The sequence below is a fragment of the Tubulanus polymorphus genome, chromosome 4 (assembly GCF_964204645.1).
Source record: "Tubulanus polymorphus chromosome 4, tnTubPoly1.2, whole genome shotgun sequence".
Taxonomy (NCBI): domain Eukaryota; kingdom Metazoa; phylum Nemertea; class Palaeonemertea; order Tubulaniformes; family Tubulanidae; genus Tubulanus; species Tubulanus polymorphus.
This window is the reverse complement of record NC_134028.1, coordinates 4,780,962-4,804,307: the sequence shown is the minus strand read 5'-3', so window position 1 is coordinate 4,804,307 and position 23,346 is coordinate 4,780,962. Positions and strand designations below refer to the sequence as shown.

The window sequence follows — 23,346 nt, the reverse complement described above, 5'->3', positions numbered from 1 at the left end:
CTTTACAACGTAAAACCAATAGATACCACAAACAAAGGTAATTTCCGATCGAGATGTAAAATATCTTCATTGAATATAGCTACATAACAAGTGTAAATAAAGTGTACAAGTAAATTCTATCAAAAATGATAATGCAGATGTCACAGTTTGTCTATCATAATCAAATATGACAAAATCTCTGCAATTATGACTTACTAACTATAGTGTTATAAATTCAGTCGAATATAATGTCAGATTAGGTGCAAAAGAAGATCACATTTTGGCAAAAATTCAATTAAAGTTAGAGTGTATAAAAAAAACATCTCGAAAAATATACATAACCACAATGATATCACATCGAAAATAACTCATGAATTTAGAAAACTGGACGGATTATGACTATAATGATAAAGGATACACATGACTAAACACAAATAACCCTCAAAATTCTATAGTGCCTTTACAATCAAATCATGGATAAGTTTTATCATTAAACCTGGCCACAGTTCCGCAGTTGTAGGGTCAAATCTAACCCTCAGTTAGCGTTTGATTGTCAAATCTTAATTGTATTGGACCTGGCCTCCACAGAGCTGATACAACTTTACTATAATTAGTAGAAGATTAGTAAGAGAAGCGTGTCTTGATTTCTATATCGGAAAACTAAGTGAGTCTGAGATATTGATAGTTCTCGGCCAACTCTTAATCATCTGCCACTGATATATATAACTACACTTATGAAATTCTCATAAGCTTCATCAGGATCGATCATCATTTCAATTGAGAATGAACTTAGTTTGTAACCAAGAAATTCGGTGGAAAACCGAGGGTTTACTGTTACTATGAGATATTACACACTTTACTGCTACTCTCAGTTTTATTCGAAGTTTCGTCAGATTGTTGATGCTCGTATCTGGCTGCTGCCAGCGCCGCATTCCCCGCTGCTTTCATACGCCTTTTAGCTTTAACCCGTCGACTTGTTTCACTCGCCCGTCTGATTGGCTCCTGCTGCTCCTGTTCCTCCTTAACACTGTCCTCTTCGGGTTCAAATTCATCACCTAATTTTGCAGGAGCAATCGGTCTTACTAACACTGCCAGAAGAATGAACAAGTACAAAATCAGAATCAAAATAGAAGTTAGGCTAAAAGAATTGATGCCTTGCTTCTCATTTCAGCTGCGTTAAATAAGTTGACCCTGCCGGGCGCCTATGTACTCAGTACATTACTCTTTTTTAAATCATGATCAAGCTGACCCTGACTCAGCATCTATAGAAATGAACTGATTACAAATTTAATTGCAGTTTACGAAATGATTCGGCCGATTAGGAGAAACAAGTTATCATTTCTTTAGCCTTACAGAAGGATAACAGAGACTAGAATCAATCATTACATGCTGATCGCATCATTATTTCTGCAAATAAATAGATTTCAAACTTACATGAAGATGAACGTTTAGTGAGTACAGGACGTTTAGTATCAGACACTACTCTCTCAATAGTTGGTACAGGCGGTGGTTTCTTCAGTAGATTTCCTTTAATAATCGATTGGTATCTCCTAGCGACTGTAGCCATCCTGTCCGGGTCATCAGTCAGAGCAACACGCAATCGAATATCGCTATCGTTGACGATATTAGACGCGTTGACTGAACCCGGGTCGTCTGACGAGAGGATACAAACTCTCAGTTTCTGATGATCGGTTTCACACAGCCAGTTAATTTTACCACTCGGCAAATAACACCTGAAAAATAATAACATCTCATTTTATTTGGTATACCAGCCAATCTTATCCTCGCTTGCAAGGGGCCCGGAATCGGTCCCGAACTTGCTTCCAACAGCGTTCGGGGAACAGGTTTAGTTAGTGAGTTCGAATCCCTTGACGGGTGAAGACGAGCCAACCCATGATTCATCAAAAATATCTGACATATTCAAATCGATGTAGCCTGGTCCCCACCAGTACCTTTGTAAAGAGCCCAATTGTCGTCCAGGATCATAATTATGAACAGCATCTCTACAGTGACGGTATGCAGCTTGGAATTCACCACTCGCGTGCTGAAATTACAACAAAACATATATATTATGAAATTATGTTTATGTATTTTTGGAATTTTCAAATATACCGAGTTATCAAACTACAGTGTACTGACCTCTTTGATGAACTCAAGGAATTTCTGAGCCTTCACCGAGTCTCCTAAACAGTGAAGTTGAATTCCGCTGTTTTTCAGTAAGTTGTAAATCCGATATAAATAAGGAGCGACGAGGGTGAGGAATAAGATGCGTCGTTCTTGCGATACTAAGTACGGAAGCGGTTTACCGTGGCAATGCCAGCCTTGTTCATTCTCGCACAAAATACGAAAACAAAATTTACTACTTTTCCATTCATCTTCTTCCTAAAATGCAAAAATCATTTTAAATATTTGAAAAGAATACATTGTAATTATCTAGAGTCAAATTCAACCGAGAAGCCTGGAACTGGATCATGGACTGTAAATATTTCTGAATAAGATTAAAACACTGACTGTAGAGTCATGAGTATTTTCTAGATACCTCTCTCTCATCATCAATGAGTTCACTTTGTCTTTGTAAAGTGATTTCTTCACGGTTTATCAGGTCGCTCATCTCTTGTTGTTGCGCCAACTGTTGTTCCTCTTGTTCCAGACGGATTTGTTCCGCTTTTCGAGCCGCTTCAGCTTCATTCAACTCTTCATCTCTTTTCGATTCTGTGAAAATACAAACTCATAAATTCCAAGTACATTTCATACGCTGAAGTGAAAAAGTGATAAGAACCAGTATTTACCCTGCTGCTTCAGTTCAGACTCTTCAAGAAAATCAACAATGATTAATCGTGGATACACGATATTCATAGTCTGTGCGAATATCGCGATTTGGCGTTGAAATTTCCGTTGTAAAAGTTCATAATCTTCCTACAAAACAGACGGACATGTTTATGATATCTATAGGTCACATTAGTTGATAGAGAATGCCTCAATTTCTAACCTTAAACGCAATTTTCTTCTCTTCTTTCTTTGGTATTTTTTTCTGAGTTGCTGCAGATGGTTTTTTTGTCTGGTGCCGATTTTCTTTCGCTGCTTTTAACTGAAGTTGAACGTGCTTCATCAGTTTCTCGTACGAGTGATTACTTTCTTCTCGAAAATCGACTTTCGGACTTCGCAGACGATCTTTCAATATTCCGATCTCTGTCCACTCCCAATCATCTCCTGTCCCAACGACGATGAATACCGCCGGTTTTTTCAACGTACCGATCGCGAACCTCAGTTCCATCATACAGTTATCAGATTCAGCGTACTGAAAATATAATCATTTGAATTAGGTTTTCATAAACTGCACAGGTCAGTGACTAACAATAATAAATAGCAATACAATATGTACCTCATCAGATACACAAGCGACTATAATATCAGTCTTCTTAATTCCTTCACAAAGATCTTCAAACAGCCGAGTCTACAAGAAGATTTTACAAACTATCATAACCAGAATTTTAGTGAAAACTACAACAGAAATGAAAAAGCTGACTAGTTAGAATACAAGACAATCTTACATACAGGTTACCCCAAGAACAGTGTGAATACTAGAAAATCTTATAGGATACCCCTAGAACAATCTAAATACCAACTAATCTTACAGGTTACTCTTACAACAGTTTGAATGATCTTACCGGTTACCCCTAGAACAACAGAACTAGATACCGGTACTAAACTAAATCATGAACAAGTCTTCATTGAATTCTAGAATCACTTACCATGTTTTGTTCAATATCCAACCAACAGGAAATTCCATTTTCCTCAAGATATTGTTTTAAAGCACGAGGGTCACCCCAACCTAATGCCAGTTCATTCTTATGTAAACCGTGAGCTTCGACGGCCATCTTTGAATTTGTCCAGCAATAACTAAGGAAAACTTGTGGAGTTATTGCTTCCTAAAATACAAGAACTTTGTTAAATTGGGGATACATACAGATTGTCACTCATTAACATACCAAGCTTCTTCCAAAAGCATCAAGAGACTTGCTCAATACTTTCATTATTACATTTGTTGAATTCTCTATTCATTTTTCAGAATTTCACTTCTTGAAAGTAAATTTTGAAGTCACCAAATTCAAAAGTCATTGAATATAGATACTAACAAGTCTTTGTTAACTGTACCTGAGACTTTGATTGTGAAATTCGTAAATCTATTTGTTTCTTCAATTCCACGAGTTTAGCATTGTATTGTTCGGCTTGTATGAAATTTACATAAACCTCATCAGGACCGATCATCATACTCAGAGCTCCACTGTCCCCTCCTTTCAACCACGATGAATCGTTACCATGAAGACACAACACAGACGGCTTACGAAGCATATCTCTAGTGTACGATACAAACTGACAACATTGTTCATTCTCATTGAATTCTTTAGACGCAAAAATAACGACAACCTGAACACGAAAAAGCGTATAATAGTAAAACAAGTCAAAATTAGAGAAAATTCAAGGAATCACGATGACTTTTACCTTCGAATCTTTGATAGATAATGCAATATCTTGCACATTCATTTCACCAGACATCAAGCTGAAAATTGAATTTTGAACATTTTGAATCCAATAGACATAGCCGGAAACTGTTTGATTTTACAGTTAAGTCTGCAGTAAACTCAATCATTCATGAGATACATTCTTTATTTATCTATAGAGTCCACTTACACTTTGTAACCATCTTTCTCCAGATCGTTTTTCACCTGTTCCGCCGAAACGACTGATGGATCATCTTTACCACACGTATTACACGATAAGATAAACACGTCTGCTGAAAGTTCATTCCTTAAATCCTGTAGATTCTGTACAAGTTTCCCAAATTGAATGTCAAATTCTTGTGAACTATCAGGTGGAAATACAGCTACAAATATGACAGTTCTAATGAGTCAATTTACATCCATATTATGCTCAAGTAATTAGAACAAACTAGTAAATGGTATAACCTGCTGCGGTGACAAAATCATTGATAATAATCAAGATGTCGGTAAGAAACTTAGAACTGTGAATCTAGGATCGGTGGTTTCTTACCTTGTAATTCGGACATGGAAATAACATGGAAATATTTGCGGCACTGAAGAAATGGTGCGTTCATCTTGAGCGCTTTCTTGATCAGCCTTTGTTCCAATAATGCAGGATCTTTCGTACCCTATTTACAAATAATGATGAAAACCTTTAATGAAACACTCTGTCTGTGATGAAGCCAACGAATAACTTACAAGTCACATCTTATTACTCAATAAGTCTCTTTGTTCTGGATTGTATATCTTAATGTTGTTGTAACTTAAGTTTTCCTGGAGATGACTATTAGGATTAAGTTGAACATCGCATGAAAATCTTACACACGGCTCGAGATATCGTATTGAGATATTGTATCGAGATGTATTGAATTGTACTTGCATTTTTATCGATACAATCCGGACACGGTAGAAATAAATCATATTTCACTCCATTAAAAGATTCAAGCACGAGATTCTCAATGATTTCATGGATCAAGAACAGAATATTCTGTGGTCGTAAACCTTGAACTCGAATCACTAGAGTTTTATCGCTGTAAATAATAACAAGGAGTGTTTTAGAATCTAATGAGTTGAACTCAACCTACTGTCGGTAAAGCGGGTACTGACTTTATTTGCTGCACAAGAGCGATGTGGTCATTTTTCTTCAACAAAGAACCTTGTTTCCAGATTCCTCGGCTATCAGAGAACTCAAACAATCTGACCTGAAGAAAGTTTGAGATTTTATATCGTAAAATAGAGTCATAAACCTCACTACCAGAATCCGTATGTGTATGAGTGTGTAAACCACAAACCTGAGCTCTATTGAATAATCCTGCCGGCAAATACTGAAACTCATAAACCATTTTAGTTTCCCTGACATCAGATCCTTCACTTATCACCGGCCACTCACGCTATTTATAAATAAAATGAATTCAAAACATTAAGATTCACAGGCTTTCAGAATTCTAAAGCATGACTTTTAAGTTTTTTCCATGAAGTTATAATTACCTCGATAAGTTCTGGTTTATGAGTTGGTAACAAACACGGTACCATATTCGCGTATTCGTTTGGCATCGGGAAAGTCAAATCAAACTTTTCAGTTAATCGTATCAACCAGTTATAAAGTTCAGGAGGTTCTTTATCCCAAACAATCGACATATCGCTGTGATTAAATATTCCATCCTAAATACAATGGAGTAAGCAATCATTAGTTCCTCTATTTGTGACCACTTTGATTTGACTTGCTCTTTCCCTGAATTAAAAAAATTTCCCAACTTTTTCCTGATTTTTAGCTTCTTTTTTTAAACCAAATTCCCAGACTATTCCCTGATATCTTAAAAGAGAAGAGAATTCCTGACTATTCCCTGATTTCCAAGTGAGTGGCCACCCTGGTATATAAAAACCACGGTCTCATGGACGTCACATGTATAGTTGAAATGCATCATATCGTTTGTCAAATGGCTGTTGATTGTGACTTTGACAGACAATTCGATCTCTAAACATTATCTTCAGCTGAGCCTCGATTGATTAGAGACAATCGTTTCATATTTTACCACGATCGCGGATTCTTTCACCGAAACAACAGAAGACATGACATCGACGATCCACTGTGGATTCACTACTACTCGATCACGTAGAAATTCACTGTTGAAATATTGAACTGTTCCTAATTCATGTAGAAACATCACGGCTTGACGAATCTACAATAGAGATTCCTTTTCAAACAGAATAGAATACAATCGATATCTCAGGACCCAGTTCCTAAGTCCTCCATTAAGATTTGAGTCTAGGTTCAAAATATTGGAAATTAACTAATTCTAATTCTTCAGTTAAACTAGACTTACAGCTACAGAACTAGATCCTGGCATTTTAAACTACAATTTACATGTTCAAAACTGCACCTGCAACATACTGGTGCGAATGGATGATGCTTATTTTCAAAGATGTAAGCTCACAGGGAAAAACTACAGAGCCATATGAAAATACTCACATCTTTTTCCTCATAAATTCCAGTCTCTAAAGCCATTTCTTCAACATCCTCCCACGCCATTACCGATGTCTCATCTCTTTTTCTGTGGAATAAAACAACTGAATATAAACGTGTTGATGATAAAAATGACATCGTTCTCTTTCTAAATTCTGTTACTCACTTTATGATTTTACTCTCAAATGAAAGCCACATTTCCGGTATGCGTTCACCCATATACGATTGTTTAGATGCCTCAAGAACGATTGCTTCCTTCAGATCACTGATACCCTATAAATCATAACCGATCTTAACTAAAACTGAGCAATGTAGATTCATAGAACTATATCAAACAACAGTTTACCTGTCCTAAAATAGCACTAGTAAAATGGAAGCCTGCTATCTGAGGGTATCTTTCCTTCAGGGCTTGTTCAGGAATTTCCTTCTTGTGAACCTATAAAACATTTCACTTATGTTATTCGTATACAGGTTCAGTCCAGCTCCACAGTTGTGGAGTTTGACTCAAGAATCAATAAATTAGGTCATTTCCAAGTTTTAACCGAACAACAGTGGATCCAGGTCCAGCTTTTTAAAGTCAGAACTCAGTAATTCTAAGATCACTGACCAGATCAGCGTGAGTTCCAATGATGAATATCGGTGCCTTCGGAGCGTGACACGAGATTGAACTAAGCCAGAAATCTAACCCTGCGTGTTCCCAGCCGAGACGAGTCGTCCATAAAAGCAAATATACAGCTCTTGAAGAGAGGAAAAACTGAAAAGAGCGAAGAATGAATTGATTTATGTTTTCATAGTTTAGTCCAAGAATGAAGATCGATGGGTTTGATTCTAACCTGATGAGTATTGTAATAAACAGTTTGTCCAGCAAAATCCCACGTACTGAAGTAAACAGTATGCGACTGATCAGTTGAACTAACGTTCCATGTTCCTATATCAATTCCATTCGTTATTTCTTCACCTTCTATTTGTTTGGTTTTTCCTGTTTTACTCGTCAATGCACGAAGTAAACTATTTTCCAAAAGATAAATCGTGACAATATTTAGAGATTTTGCCACGTTAAAACAATAAGATTAGAACGGTCCATGAGTATACTATTTAACATGAAAACAGGTTTAACTGTTAACTGATTTTATTAGAAATGAGTTATTCATGGGAAGAGTGAGTCTAATTGGACATTCTATAAATACTGGTTGATTAACTTTACTCATGATGAAGCTATTTTGCTCTAGCAGCAAAAGCTTACAAAAGCTGTTAACCTACAGTACTGCCTGTCTTTACATTTTTCAAATATATAGAATAGTAAAACAAACTTCTATTTCTGACTGTAATTTCTGATACCTATAAATGAGTCAATTAACAGGTAACAGCCTACGTACCTTGTTTTTCCAGCACCACCGAGTCCGACCAACATGAGTTTTGTACGATGACACTCGGAATAACTCGCACTCAGATATTTCAAATAGGCGATTATTGGATCTCTTCCTCTCCGACATATCTCCAAGGGAGGCGTTTTCAACGATGAACAACCACGCACAGATATATCTGAAATTTTAGAAATTTTTTCTATTAGTTAAGATTCGATGTTCATTCCTTGAATATACAAAATCTTTGATTCAAATTATCAAGACAAGCCTTACAAATACAGGAAACCCCCCTGTTTTGCTCCCGGCAGGTATGGTAGGTTTGTAAGGGACACCAAATCAAAAGAAATCAGAATCTACCAATCAAATAAACAACAGTGTCAATCCCTATCCTACGATCAAAAATAAACTTGTATACCTCAGAATCTAAGGGTTTGGACACTTGTCTGAACTAACTGATGAGCCCAACACACATGACGCAGTTTTCCTGCATCCCCTGCATCGTGTGCCTTGGGCTTCAGTGAAAACCTCTTACAGCAGTATCAAAAGTTTTTTCTGAGGCGAGCAGAATTCTGGCTGAAATAATTGAGGTAAGCAAGTTCTACTGTGCATCGAAACTGAGATATCCTTGAAAATTTCCTGTCAGAGTTTTATGAGGTTTCCCTGAGAACTTACCGACAAGTTTCTTCATATCAGCCATCGAAGCTGGTAACGTTTCAAGTAGAGGATTCTCATCGAGAATCAGAGTTCGTAGATTCTTTAGATATGCGATACTAGCATGAACATGACGAAACGCATGATTCTTTAAACTGAGATGAACTAGTGACGATATAGAACACACTTCCACCGGGAATCCTCCTAAAGCAGCTTGAGGTCCTACACAGAATCAAAATTTCAAAGTAACCATTTAAAAGTTACATCAACGGCATTAGAACAAGAAATATTCAAGATAATTCATCTACATACATACCATTCTCAGACCATTCAAGACCAAATCTATACACAGCGTAGAATAATTCAGCGGTGAACGCTGGAATTTCTGTTGGATCTAGAATATTATTATTGTCCAAGTCGCATTTATCAAACAATTCATTCAATTTCTGAAATATAGATCATCAACATAATGATAATTTCATACGACTAACTACAAGCACAGCCGCCAACCTTTGAAAAATCAGTAACAAATTTTTTTCAGTAACATTCGATTGAAATATGAAAGAAAATGTTCAAATTAATCAGTAATCAACAATAAGACCTTCACTAACATCTTAACACATTTCTTCATGCATCAAACGTATCTCATCAGTATTTCTAGTACATAGTAGCAATACAATAATAGTAACTAATACTGAAGAACAGGAACAGTTGGCAGCTCTGCAAGATGGAGGTGGGAATTTAATGCAGTTAAGACACTCATACCTGAACGCCGAGCAATTTGTCGAGATTATTACCATGCATTTTATACCAGTCTCTACGTAAAATATCACTGCACCAAAACGATGAATCAGGCAAAACACCTAAAATACAACAAAATCAATCACTTAACTAAATCAATGAATCTTTGCTGAATTTTTATTCATTTCTGTAGATGTTTTTATACCTGTGATTGTGAGATTCTTCAGATGAACTAACCGATCTAAATTATCGGCTAATTTGTAGATTTGATTGTATTCTAAAGTCAATGCTTCTAAAGCGTTTAGGTTTGCCATAAATGTTGGAATCTCGCTGATTCTACTGCTCGTTATATTCATTGATTTCAGTTGAAAATTCGCCCAACTGTTCGGAATCTCCGCTAGATTTGAGTTTGTTATCGAGATATGATTCAACTTTTTACAACTAAGAATATCCGGAATTGGATTTTCATGAATATCACATGCGTTTTCAAGGTGAAGAACCTGCAATAAAGAAAATATGGCTGATTTTACCTAATACACACTAGTTGACTTTTGAAGGAGATTTCATTAGATGTATCTCTGACCCCTGGATCCAGTTCAATAGTCGCGAGTTAAAGAGTAGAAATGGAATATAATACGTGTTGTAATCATTTCATTTTCCGCTCTTTAGTCGCTTCTAAAACTGTGGAACTGGATCCTGTATTTTGTGAGCTGATATTTTACCTGTAAATTTGGCATCCTATAGAACATGTCATTAGGATAAACTGTAGTTCCTGTGAGATCCCAGTGTAACATATGGACGTACGATTCATATGGAGAAAGAATCTGTGGATTCATTTGAACCGAGTCATCCTTCGGGGCGGTCGTCAGTGAATTCGGCGTCGCGAAGTAGTGAGCAGAACACAAACTTTCGATTCCGTTGTGAACGAGTTGATCACGACGAAATCCTTCTATTCCTACTGATATTTCTGGTATATAGGTATCGACATCATTCGCACATATCTTCTCGTACATGTCTCCCTCCGGTATATCGTGAATAGATTTATACTGCCCACACAACGCGTGCGTAATCGACGCAAATATCGTCAAGATTTTCTTCAGACCAGATTCAACCTGAACAGAGGAGAAATAGATGCTTTGAAATGATACACATGATGAAACTGATTACATTTAGAAAAGTAACATAAGAACTATTGCATCCAGTTCCAGAGATCTGAGTGACGGACTGACTGACTCCAGAACTAGGTCCGAGTAAAGAATTGAAACTCATTGAAAATGAATCAATTCCGACTCATCACTTTGGAACTAGATCCCGAGTTGAAATTAGTAAAACTTTAAAACTCAGAACTGAGAAAAACTACATTTTGTTTGAAAAATCTTAAAGTATTCCAATAAACTAACAATGAACTAACCTGATTTACTTTCATAGGTTCACCTTGCAGCATACGGTCATACGAAGCAAGTTTCAACTGAAGTAAAAGGAGGTTTCATTATATCATAGACGTAAAGTGCATGAAATACTGATAGTAAAACTCTGATACAAACCTTCTCTTTAGATATAACAGAATAGGCCCAGTATGATTCGATACTACGGAAAATCAAGTTGATATTTTCCGTTGCAGGAAGAACAGGTTTAATCCCTGAATGATCGATGAAATGAGGGATGAATCGATCGATTCCTAAATTTACATTTTCTGAAATAAATTACGATGAAATTTATGACGCAATTGACTAAGATTTTTGGGAGTTTTGTTTTAAAGCTGGACTCAGTTCTCATTAAAGAGTTGAAATCAGGTTTCTTAACCCTAGAATCTGATCTCATTCCTGTAGAACTGTGTCCTGGATTTGAAGCTGTAGTGTCTACCTACCAGTGCTTGCCATGACAGGAGTTCTATTGACAATTCTGCAAAAACACAATGGATACCCAGCTAGTCGATTTATATCCGTGAAATCCAGTAAACTCGGATACAGCAGTTTCTCTTGATTCAATTCCGCAGGAAGAAACGCAACAACGCTGTAACTAATAGAATCACGGAGAACCGTCTGCAGTAGATAATCAACTGTAACCTTCACATTGTTAGCTTCAGATGCTAAAAATAAGGTAGAATGAGAACATTTTTATGAAAAATCTTTACCTGTTATTGTGTCATGAAAATCTTTAAGATTTTGACGGATAGCTGAGGCAGAAGTAGCCTAATTACGTATGATTTCTTTTACAAAATATTATGATGAATATGAAAGACTCGCTCGTCCAGAGCCTGAAAACTGTTACTATGTACAGAGTGGACGAAGAGCCCTGATAACTATAGATTGGATGATGACAATATACAAGTGTAGAATTGTACTACCAGTACATGTAGATATTGTTACATAAAACCGATGCTTACTCGTAACAAGCCATGGTGCTTTACTACAAGAATGTCCCTTCCTGTAGATACCACGCCAAGCAGCGGTCGGATGCAACTGAGTCTGAAAATTTAAACATCTCGAGTATAATAATGACATACCAGTAGATATTACTTGAGAAGTTTTGAAAAAGCTCTACCTGTGAAAATAATGTCGGTGGAGCCATTTTGAAGAGAATATCGATTCCATGTTTAAAAGACTTGATCAAGTTTTCAGTAACTGCCACACAATACATTCGTTCAGTCTGACGAACTGCAGTTTGAATTGTTATTGATTTCTCAGTTACACTAACAGGCATAAGATTCATTTCACCGTCTTCAGACACGTCATCTTTCAGCATCATTAGATTTATCATTGAGAAATCTGGATGTCTACAGAGAAATAGGCAATAAAAAGGTTAAGGTTATAATAAATATTAATGATAATAATAGGTTTTATATAGTGCCATTCCACTTCGCGTTCACTGCACTATGTCTCTTTATACCCTGTATAAATAGATCAGATTGCCTATTAAAAGGATCACTGTTTTCCATTTTAATGATGTGATGAATGATGGCATTCAAAAGTTTTGGTCCATAATGAGAGAAAGATCTTCAAATGATGATTTTACACATTTGACATCCAAGATAAGTTCGATACCAGGTTAGAACAGCTCCTCTACTACGCCTCTTGAACATGTACAGTGATAAAGCGGTATGTCGAAAGTAATGACAACATTATCATAATATTTTCTCCTGGCGGAAATGAATTTGAAAAAAAAAAACTTACGACACGACTGGTTGGTCATCTTTCAAATATGCTACATACATTCCTTTCTCAATCTCAAATGGAAACTCAACTTTCTGCATGAAAAAGAGATACACATCTATTTACTATTGCAGAAATGAAATCTTTAAACATCAATACATGCATACAACTACAAAATGTATTTCAATAGTCTCCTCATACACGGTGAACAGTAAACTACTCTTTGAGTTTGCTGTTTACCTATAGCTTGCATAACACACGTTGTTATACTGACCGGAACTTTTGGAGCATGAATGAACGCCCCTTCTTCATCTTTACACCTTCTTCTATCCACATATAGATAAAGCGGTGAATGATCCCGGACGAAGAAATGACTGATCACTTCATTGTTCATTCTCAACTCGGCAATAACTGAATCCTATATTTGGAATGAAGGATGTCAATGAATTGTGTATTTGAACATTTTCAGTAAAATGTTACCGATCCAAACAGGAGCACCAACCTCTTTATATTTCGATCCATGCGCCCAACGTTCTATCAGTGATTTAACCTCGATACCACTCCAGTTACATCTAAATCTGTAAACAATAATCATTCACATTCAGTGTAACTGACAGATTAACTCATGTAGAAGATAATACACGACAATCCCACAATCGATGATATCTAAAGTTTATTAGATGTATTTTATAATGGTTTCAAGATTTATCTAAATCTCATCTTCAGAGAAACAGCAAAACAGTAATGATGTTTACTGTATATCAGATAAATCTTGAAACTGTTAGAAATACAAACATTAGATTTCTTCATTTGAGGCCGGTTTGTTTATTAACTGTGTAACTGGCTCGTGTGACTTACGTGTGCTTATTGTCTGCTGTAAATTCTGATTCTTCATTCTCTCTCCACTGTAATTTCAGCAACGCTTCTTTCATCAGAGATTTTGCTTCTAACAAATCAAACACAAATTGAGGTAAGTTAGAACCATATTCGACCCTTGAAAAAGTTCATGGTATCAAAACCTTTTATAAACTGTATGACTCACCAGATGAGTTTTCAAACTGAATTCCAACATGAATGACTTTGTGACTTGCAGCTTTTACTGTTATTGGGCTGTCGAATTTGAATTCTATTTCTGAGTTACCACTTACATCAGTTATCTGCAATTATCAATTCAAGTGATGATGATAAATTTGAAAACTAGTCAAACAGAATTGAATATCAATTTTCGAGAGACTTGTCTAATCTCTTACTGCTATCTCCAAATCTTTCTCAGACACATTCTTCAAGAAAATCACACCAAATCCAGAGTTTGAATCTTCAATGGTGTCATAACGAGGGTCGAAATAAAGCTCATAGTTAGGACTGAAAAATGTAAATGACTTCAATGAGCAAATAATCAAATACTCTCTACAACCAGTGTACATGTATACATATATCTTACCAGATCATTAGATTATCATCAATAATTCGAGTATTGTGGTCAACAAAAGTTGTTGGATCCTGAAATAGTCAAACATAAAACATCTTTAACCTAAATATCTATAAACAGTACAGTAATGGTTATCGTGAAACTTACAGGTTGCGCAATGTCATGTGGTCGCCAGGTCGCAGGAGTTAAAAGTTCCACTGATTCCCGACTCGAATGAAATCCGATTGCGGGATATAAATCCTTAGGTAATCGATCAACTCCCGTCAGAACGTAAGTTTTCTATAATATACATCAGAGAATATACATTCTAACAGTACCAGCAGGTAACCATTGATGAAACACTTTGTCCATAGTCTTCTTTGGGAAGTCTTCTTTTACTCAGCAAAGTCTTCTTTGCTGAGTATCAGTAGGTATGTATCTCACTTAGGGTTTTAGAAGCATTTGCTTTTAGGGAGGTTAACCGTGAAATGTTCAGGTTTTTAGGTACAGGGAAGGACAGAGAAGAACCACTGACCAAGTGAATTCAACCTTACCTTATCATTGTATGAGAAGTAAATGCTTTTTGTTGCATCATGGTTAAAATCAATTCCACATTCAATAACGTCACCGATGTGCCATTCTTCCATTGTTCGTTTAGCCCAACCAGATGAGAGATACACGCTAAAAATATAAATACATCAGTTGTTACCCTACCTACAACGTAATGAGCCAGTCATGCGACAACAATATAGATAAACGTACCCTCCGTCATCACCGTGGTAACCAACTGAGAACGATCTCCATCCAACTTGATTATCATCGGCGTAATCTTTTGGGACAAATCCGATAGACATCGTACCTTTAGAACCGCGACTTAAAATCCCTGAAATCAGGTAGATATCATACCATTAAAGCAAGTAAAAATCTGAGATCAATTACAAGAAACATTCGTTAATCAATGAGATTGTTGTTGACTGATAGCAATCTTCATTTTAGAAGATTTGGAAATTTTATAATTGAACATTTGAATAAACTGTGAAGAAGGGAAGAAGCGTAAGAACCAGATTTTGACATTCTTCTAATGATTGTGGGTTTTCTATTCTATAACCATTCATTTATCATCTTACATTCAATGACAGTTTCATATTTCATTTTGATTCATATAAAGATGATGATTCTTACTGATTTTGAATGAGTTATGTTCGGGAGTAAATGGACATTTCGCTGCGATAAGACCGACCATCGGACGAGAGCTCAACGGAGTATACCTATTCATATACAATTAGAAAATACACAGTTAGAAAAACAAACACAGATCTAAACCAGCTTTTTCAATTCTAAATGAAGCTGTCACTTACGCCGCTATTCCTAACGCTTGACACAAGTGAACTCGACGCTTGATACTTGTTTGATAAAGATCTGGTTGAGCAGAATTTATCTGTCGGTTAGGTTTTACATTCTCCTTTTTACGCGTAAAAAAAGTAAATTTCCTTTAAGATATAGGTTGAAATTCGAATGTACAGATGAAGATATTAGTTTACGTATGTAAAAATACCTGAGGCCAGAAGAATTTGAGATCAAGTCTAGCTCCGATGCCAGACCATTCTACAGGAAAGAGTTCCATAGCGCCATTGAAACTAGGGAATTAAGTTTTGGTTTAATTGAAGAAGAAACAGGCATAAAATTCAGGGTTTTATCTTACATAGAAAGCGAGAGAACAGAAAAGGGAATCGATAATCACGAAACTTAAGATACAGTGACAATACAGAAATGTTTAAACTGCCAGGGACAGGGCTGCCAACCTCTAAAAAGTGCTATCAGTAACAAAAGTTGAATTTTTTCAAGGAACGATTCATTGAAATATGGAAGAAAAATTAATTGTTCAATTAATCAGTAGTCAACAGTAAGACCCTCAGTAACATCCTTCATATTTCTGTATGCATGAATGAAATCAAATCAGTTTTTCTCATTACAAAATAGTAACAAATACTGAAAATCGGGAACAGTTGGCAGCTCCGCAGGGATGTAAGAAGCATACAAAAGCAATGAACACCTAATAATCAACAGGATCTATAAACATCTAAATTAAACATAAACTTGAATTGCTCACATTCACCAATTCACAATAAACATTGTAGTTACCAAATATTTCATCTCTCTTCATCAAATTCTATAACAACGGTACATACACATTTATTCAGTTTTAGATAGATTCTAAATCATTCAGATGAAACAGCTAAATAAAACTCACTTGTTTAGGCCGACTTGAGGAGCACTTTCGCCGTATAAATTGATCGCGAATTCATTATTAAGAGGTGAAATCGGGACCGGAATGAGAACGATGTCCAATACGTCTGCTCCTAAAGCTGGAAACGATGACTCACCGAGAGATGGGTTTAAATATGTGTGAATTTCCTGTTAAATAAAAAGTAACACAAATCAATACATTGACCAGCTGAGCACCACTCAGGTTTCCACTCAAATCACCAGGCCAGAGAAGAACCTTCAACCAAGAAACCCTACCACCACCATAACTGGACCCAATGAATGCGGGATTGGCAAGAAACTGATGGCCTAAACCACTCATCAGCCACTGCGCCTATTTCTATGATACTTTCATGACCAACAAATTTTTACATGTATAACAAATTGCATAAATACCGCATAGACCTCCATTAAAATGTGAACAATTAAATGAAAGCCTCATATTTTTGTAAATCGTATATTTACCCATAGTTTTTCAGCACAACGTTGACAAATTCCACAATCCCAGCAACCGAACGAAACCTCAGTATTACACATACACTGTCTGTATACATCACACGGGATTCCATTTTGTGGACAGTCACGCCCTCTATAGGTACAATTCTGACATAACGTACATACGGATATATGCGGCAGATTATCACTACCACTCACAGCCGGGCGCTTCCACTGGTGTTTACTACAAATACTGGGATAGTCTAAAATGGACGATGGAAAATACTCTGTTCGATTGTGCAAAATAGCTGAAATATTTTCATCTCATGATATTTCCTAAATAAGCAGTTATGTAATAATTTTATGGGGAAAAACAAATAAATCGAACTCACAAACTTTGTCATTGCCGAGGAATTTCGTGGCTTTGAAGAATATTCCAGCTTTTAGAAGTACGAACTCGACTAATTCAATATTTATAAACAGTAAACTGTTTAACTGTCTTTCAATCAATTTCATTTCTTTCATCTTCATATTTTCATCATCAATATTCGCACTGAGATCAGCAGTTGAAACTTGAATAGAGATTTCTCCATCTGAAATTCACAAAATTTACTGCATCTTATACACAGCATAGCCTCAATATTGCCACTTGAATTCATAGATCCATCATATATATTGTTTCAGAGCCCATAGGTTAATGATTTATACATAGAGGTAACTTTCTACTCAGTCTATGAAACCAGGCCCAACATGGACACATGTTGATATTCCTAAGAGAAAAAAGAAATCTCACCATTTTGAATAACGAACACTTCCATTGCTCCTATATGAATAACATATCCACTATTCCATACAACAGTGAATTGGAAGAAATTCGAGACCAGTGTCGTCAAAGAAGTCATGAAAGTAAGTGGAATTGATCCATACAGCGAGTATGTTGAAGACTTAGTGGAAATATTCTCACTTTTATCCACATTTCGATATTTTTCCTGTAAAACAACACAATTTTCTTCATTTTCAAGTTAATTTAAGAAGATTTTTACGTTGAAATAATTGATGAAACATACAATGGATACAACAGGTTCAGTGATATGTTTTACAGTTGTCCAGATGTATTTAACATCATCTTCAGATGTACAGAGACAAGGTAAAGCCATTAGTGGTCCTATATAGGATAGAGTGTCAGCAACAGCCTACAACATCAGAGAAAGCAATGAAAATACAAGTAATTCCTGTATGTAACATACAAATACTGAGATGATTTCTAATTGGACCAATACGCATCTTACATCATGAAATTTAGATAACATTCCACAAGTTGTTGCTTTTTAAGACTACATCTAATCTAAGGTTTTATCATTTAAGTTGGACCCAGTTCCACAGTTCTAGTGGTCTGATAGTATTGGTTATAGAAAAAACAGCCTCAGATTAACTGATTCAGCGAATAACATTAAGCATTCATGTTTCGCTCTTTTAATGAATTGTCATCAATGAATTGTCATTACCTGAGTGAGTTTGGACGAGCCGATATCCACAAGCAGTTGAAACATTCTACTGTTTGTGATTCCCTTCACATTATCAGGTAAACAACTGATATCGGCGTGAGGGATTTCGTCGAGGATACTGAGACTGTTCAGCGTAGAGTAAAACTTCTTCGGATCAGTGATAATTAGAGTGAGACCTTTATACGGCAGCAATAAACACAGTCCCTAGAAATACAGAGAGAGAGAGAGATACAAGAGTTAAAGCCAGGTTGAGTCAATTCAACGTTGATTGTTAGACACTGCTTACCCATTCTTGTAACAACTCAACCAACTTCCACTTGTGAGGATGATTGATTTTATTAGCAGCGAATTCACTGGTCGGATTCTCTGTGAATTCATCTAGTTTTGTTAACCATGATGACCTCTGATTCATTCCGTTGATCATTTGTGTAAGAGCTGTGTAAGTATCAGAACTGACTTGATGTTTGTAAGGTGTTGTTTTCTGATCTAAACGCGCATTGCTCGCGAGTTTCTGCAGAATTTCATCTCGACCCTGAAAACAGAGCCAGATCACCCTTTTTTTCCTCCAAATCATAAAAGATTACTGATATTCGGTCTATTTGAGAAGTTAATAACTTACGACACCGGTTTTAAAATCAAGTTCTTGCGAGAAGAATGAATTCAAGTCTCGTTCGAAGTGAATGATGTTACTTCTCTGTTTAAGAGCTTCACTGAGTTGAATCTGGTTTAATCGATCATTACTCATTTCACTACAAATCAATGAATCACAGTTAATTCACGACAATTTCAAACACCACCTCCTCTAAACCCCATCCCCTCATTCACATGTAAACTATCACCTTTTTTGTAGATCAATATATTTTGTAAGTTGATCAATGTAAGGTTCCCAGTCTATGTTGCTGTGATGTGACATTTTTGTTTTAGAATTGTCTCCATTCGTTATCACCGGAACTAACATGAATTTATATCCGGACCACAACGATTCATTCTCAGCCTAAAACAGACGGAGGGAGAGAGATTTAAGTTTCTTGTAAAATCAAGATGAAATCGAATAATCAATTAGAATACTCGGAATTGAACTTACTGGTTTTTGTACAATGGGTGACAGGGTCATGGCTCTAAGAGTACAAGCTCGTTTCACAGACAAACCTGGATAAATCTTTTCATCATCAGCATCTTTAATAGATTCCTGAAATAATGTATACACACAGTAAAACTCGTTCAGTAAACAACATTCACTCAATCCAAAAATTTTCCTATCTGAAATACTGTACATACATCAGTACAGTACCTCCCTGTAATGAAAACCTCTCTATAGTGAATAGAGAACATATTTTTTTGGATAGAAGGTTCAATCTACCACCCTAACAAATACAAATTGAAGACGTTTGGTCTTATTTGTCACTCTGGTTTTATATGAAGATACTGCGTGTCACATCATGACCTCACTATCCCTATAGTGGAACATTTTTTGCTGGGCTTTAAGCGTAAACAAACATCTATCATCATCAGGTTCTGGTGGTTTTTACCGTGTAGATTTTTCCTCTGTTTACAACTGTTAAAATGGCTTCATCGGATTCTTCATCAAAACTGAATATGATTTCATCGCTAGTTCTCATATCCAGAGACATTCCAGAGATCCTGAAATTTTGAGCGAATTTCACAGATAAAAACAAGAACTACTTTTTGAACTAGGATCAATAATAGAATCGCAATGAGACAGCAATGAGTGAAATTTAACATGTGAAAAACTGAAAGGGAACACTGTGACTCACTTGTCAGGTTTTCCATTTTTCATCACATACAAATAGAATTTTGCAGCAGTTTCTTCTCTATCACAACTTTCTAATTTCACATGCCATTTACGATTCTTATTCTCTAAATCCAATTCATAATCGATCACAATTTCACCATCATCTTCAAACCTTCGATTAAAAAAAATCACAGATTACTTATACTTACAATGAATTAGGTTGAAAGAATGAGAATGTATGTTTTACTTGATTAAATCATCAACCACACTGCAGTTCCTTAGTTCAAACACTTTAACTCCATACATCAACTGAACATCCGATAGAACTGGACCCTGTAATTACAAACATGTTCATTTAACACATTCAAAAATGTTTAGACATAAAACATTTTGCAATATGTACAGAATTTTTTCAGTTAATGAGAAGATAGCTAGCATAGTACGTTATTAGTTAACCTGATTTCATTAGAAATACCAGCTTTCCCTACTAGTGCATAGTCTTAAAATTTACTGATTTGACATCAAGTTCACACGGCTCCTCTACAGAACTTACTTTAGTAATGAAGTGATGGACGACTTTTTGAATGTGTTCATTTATTTCACTTTCCTTTAACGATGAATCGAATGGAATAATAACTTGAGAAGGTCGTCTGGGAGACAGATATTCAAACCAAGGCTGAAACGATTATAAACATCTAAACTGCATCAAAACGTCAGTTTCTATAGCTCCCGTACACTCAGACATGGAGAATAGATAATCAACCGGCATATATAAATTTGAAAGATTTAAAAACAAAATTTCAATTCATGAAGAATTGAAATAAAAGTACGTTCCGAAACTGAGTCTGAAACGTGTCATTTAATCTTTGATTGTAATTCTTAATGAATCAATTTCATTTATAATCCTTTTAATTTGTATAAAGTTGATTTTCATCTAGTTCATTTATACGTAAGTGATTCTTACATGATGAAGTTTAAGTTCTGTTAGTGTCAGGTGTTGTTCGCTAATGATGAAATCTCGAGCGTAGCCGACATCTTGGATTGTATTTAATTCGCCAGTAGTCAGGTAATCAGTAACACTGTATTCCAGTTCATCTGATGGGCAAATAATCACATGACTATACGGAACATGGAACAATTCCAATTCACCTAAAATATTAAAAAACATAAATTTACCATTTACCAATATTTTCTGATTAGCTGGTTAAAATCTTTTACTGAAAAACTTACCATCAGAAGGCGACAATATCGGGCAATGATTGAATTGTAGATTTAACAGATTATATCTATTGATATCTGGAGGAATATGAGTTATATCTGTACCATCTATCAATACATTGATATAATCACTAGTGACACTGGCTGCTATTTTAATCAGTGTTTTATCACTGATGCGTTGGAAATGTTTCAAATCAACCTGAAATAAAGTGAAAATTAATCAGATGATCAGATCAGATCAAATAATAATCATACAATCCGTACAGCTCCTGATCTAACTTGAACTTATTCAGTAACTTAAATGTTTTAAAGATCTTTGAGATTGTTTTAATGTAAAGGGAACTTTTTAAAGAAATAATCATCACATCATTATCAACTTAACTCCTTAAGCATACTAGCTAATCTAACATATTGTTAACTTACTTGCTTTTAATTAGTTTGCTTATGGAGTTAAGTTGTACATACCGTTTCTAGCTGATTGGATTGGCAGAGAATATCACACAGGCAATTTATTCCATATTCAGTCAGACTTAAACATCCTCCAAGATTCACGTATCTTAATTCACTCCAATCCAACTACAAATTCATGAGAAAAAAAGACTTCCTAATATAAAAACATAGCATAACCTTAAACTCCTGCAGATTGCGCGATGGATTACCAAAACAATTGCGCAAGTAAAGACACCTTAAGATTAGAATTCAGAAGAATACCTTTTGTTGTGATAGAATTTCAATAACAGCATCAGTTATATGACTCTCAGCTGGAAAATGTATTTCTTCTATTGATGTCGATTCATACGATGAAGCAAAACTGGAAACAGCACTCTTTAAACAAAAGAAAAAAATTGAGGAGTTCAAGAAAGATATCCAATCCCCATGTGAACAGCTCATAGCCTACATACAAGATAGATCATTAACTAATTCCAATTATATATATTTCATCAATTTCTACTCTTAAGATTTGTCTGAATTGTATATTTTTTTGCCTTACCAAAGGAACTACACCTCTCACATGAAACATTAATTTCCTATCCAGATTCTGGTACCGAACCACTTCTGTTTAAATAAAAAATCGTTAGATACAAAATACCGGTCAGTGTTTAATTAGAGGACAATCTTGTGAATCATACCTTTCTCGGTTTTTGTTGCAGCATTTTTTGTTTTACCTATAAGAACATTAATTAATCAGTAATTAATTTGTGTGAATTGTGATCATCAAAGGTTGGAGGACAAACCTTAGGGGAAGAATCAGACATGTGGGGGACATGTCCTTACCATTGGACTTAGTTAGTTACCTAATCGTTGGTGGTAAGCTTTTTATAATCGGATGGGCTTATATTATGTGGTTTGTGAAAATATCCGATCGTGAAACTAAACCACAGACAGGTTACTGACTATATTGGACTAAGCCACCAAATGGACCGTTCAAATGACTCATTATTACAGAATCTTTAATTCACTTTAGCAATAAAATAATGACATTTTTGGATGGATGATTAAGGACAATAGGTAGTCCTGTCTTTTGTTTTATAGTTTTCTCTTTATGATGGATCATTTTTTATTCTTATCAATGGTTCTGATAAGAAAGCCTTAGTGCTATCAGTGAATCTGACCGTTCAACTTTGAAGGGCCGGTGCACAGTCCGGCCGGCGCTGAGGATGAAAGCGAAACACGACGTCCAGTCGGAGTTCGAAGTGACTCCCTACTTGTAAATCTAACTATAACTATTAGTAATATTTGAATATGTATGTAAAAATAATTGTTTCTAGCCATTTACTAATTTACCCATTTCGAAACCACGATTATTGAGACCCGTTACTAAGAACGCGCCGTCGTTGTTAGAGCCATAATTTGTCCGGTTTACAGTCCG

General features: G+C 35.7%; 1 protein-coding gene across 1 annotated transcript; it reads right to left on the bottom strand.

Annotated features, from left to right (window-relative positions):
* Nucleotides 1-49: 49 nt before the first annotated feature.
* Nucleotides 50-23,341, bottom strand: LOC141903425 (uncharacterized). Its single transcript, XM_074791540.1, has 68 exons — nucleotides 23,262-23,341; nucleotides 22,607-22,642; nucleotides 22,468-22,532; nucleotides 22,188-22,301; nucleotides 21,942-22,052; nucleotides 21,489-21,675; nucleotides 21,223-21,407; nucleotides 20,812-20,934; nucleotides 20,506-20,591; nucleotides 20,281-20,430; nucleotides 20,035-20,146; nucleotides 19,590-19,694; nucleotides 19,345-19,499; nucleotides 19,125-19,254; nucleotides 18,792-19,037; nucleotides 18,506-18,709; nucleotides 18,068-18,193; nucleotides 17,794-17,989; nucleotides 17,393-17,593; nucleotides 17,031-17,263; nucleotides 16,552-16,715; nucleotides 15,856-15,937; nucleotides 15,659-15,762; nucleotides 15,483-15,568; nucleotides 15,063-15,183; nucleotides 14,855-14,981; nucleotides 14,469-14,600; nucleotides 14,334-14,392; nucleotides 14,143-14,254; nucleotides 13,935-14,049; nucleotides 13,751-13,838; nucleotides 13,395-13,470; nucleotides 13,167-13,310; nucleotides 12,914-12,987; nucleotides 12,285-12,516; nucleotides 12,127-12,208; nucleotides 11,608-11,829; nucleotides 11,285-11,433; nucleotides 11,152-11,208; nucleotides 10,463-10,852; nucleotides 9,946-10,240; nucleotides 9,765-9,862; nucleotides 9,316-9,445; nucleotides 9,021-9,221; nucleotides 8,361-8,526; nucleotides 7,818-7,992; nucleotides 7,592-7,738; nucleotides 7,331-7,420; nucleotides 7,151-7,257; nucleotides 6,991-7,072; nucleotides 6,554-6,700; nucleotides 6,009-6,182; nucleotides 5,813-5,905; nucleotides 5,628-5,722; nucleotides 5,401-5,551; nucleotides 5,032-5,149; nucleotides 4,672-4,864; nucleotides 4,483-4,540; nucleotides 4,135-4,407; nucleotides 3,732-3,908; nucleotides 3,362-3,433; nucleotides 2,969-3,277; nucleotides 2,769-2,895; nucleotides 2,519-2,691; nucleotides 2,119-2,361; nucleotides 1,932-2,023; nucleotides 1,414-1,712; nucleotides 50-1,067 (listed from the first exon to the last, which is right to left on the bottom strand). The coding sequence occupies exons 1-68, from the start codon at nucleotides 23,263-23,265 to the stop codon at nucleotides 817-819; spliced, it is 9,921 nt and encodes a 3,306-aa protein (XP_074647641.1). The 5' UTR covers nucleotides 23,266-23,341; the 3' UTR covers nucleotides 50-816.
* Nucleotides 23,342-23,346: the final 5 nt, after the last annotated feature.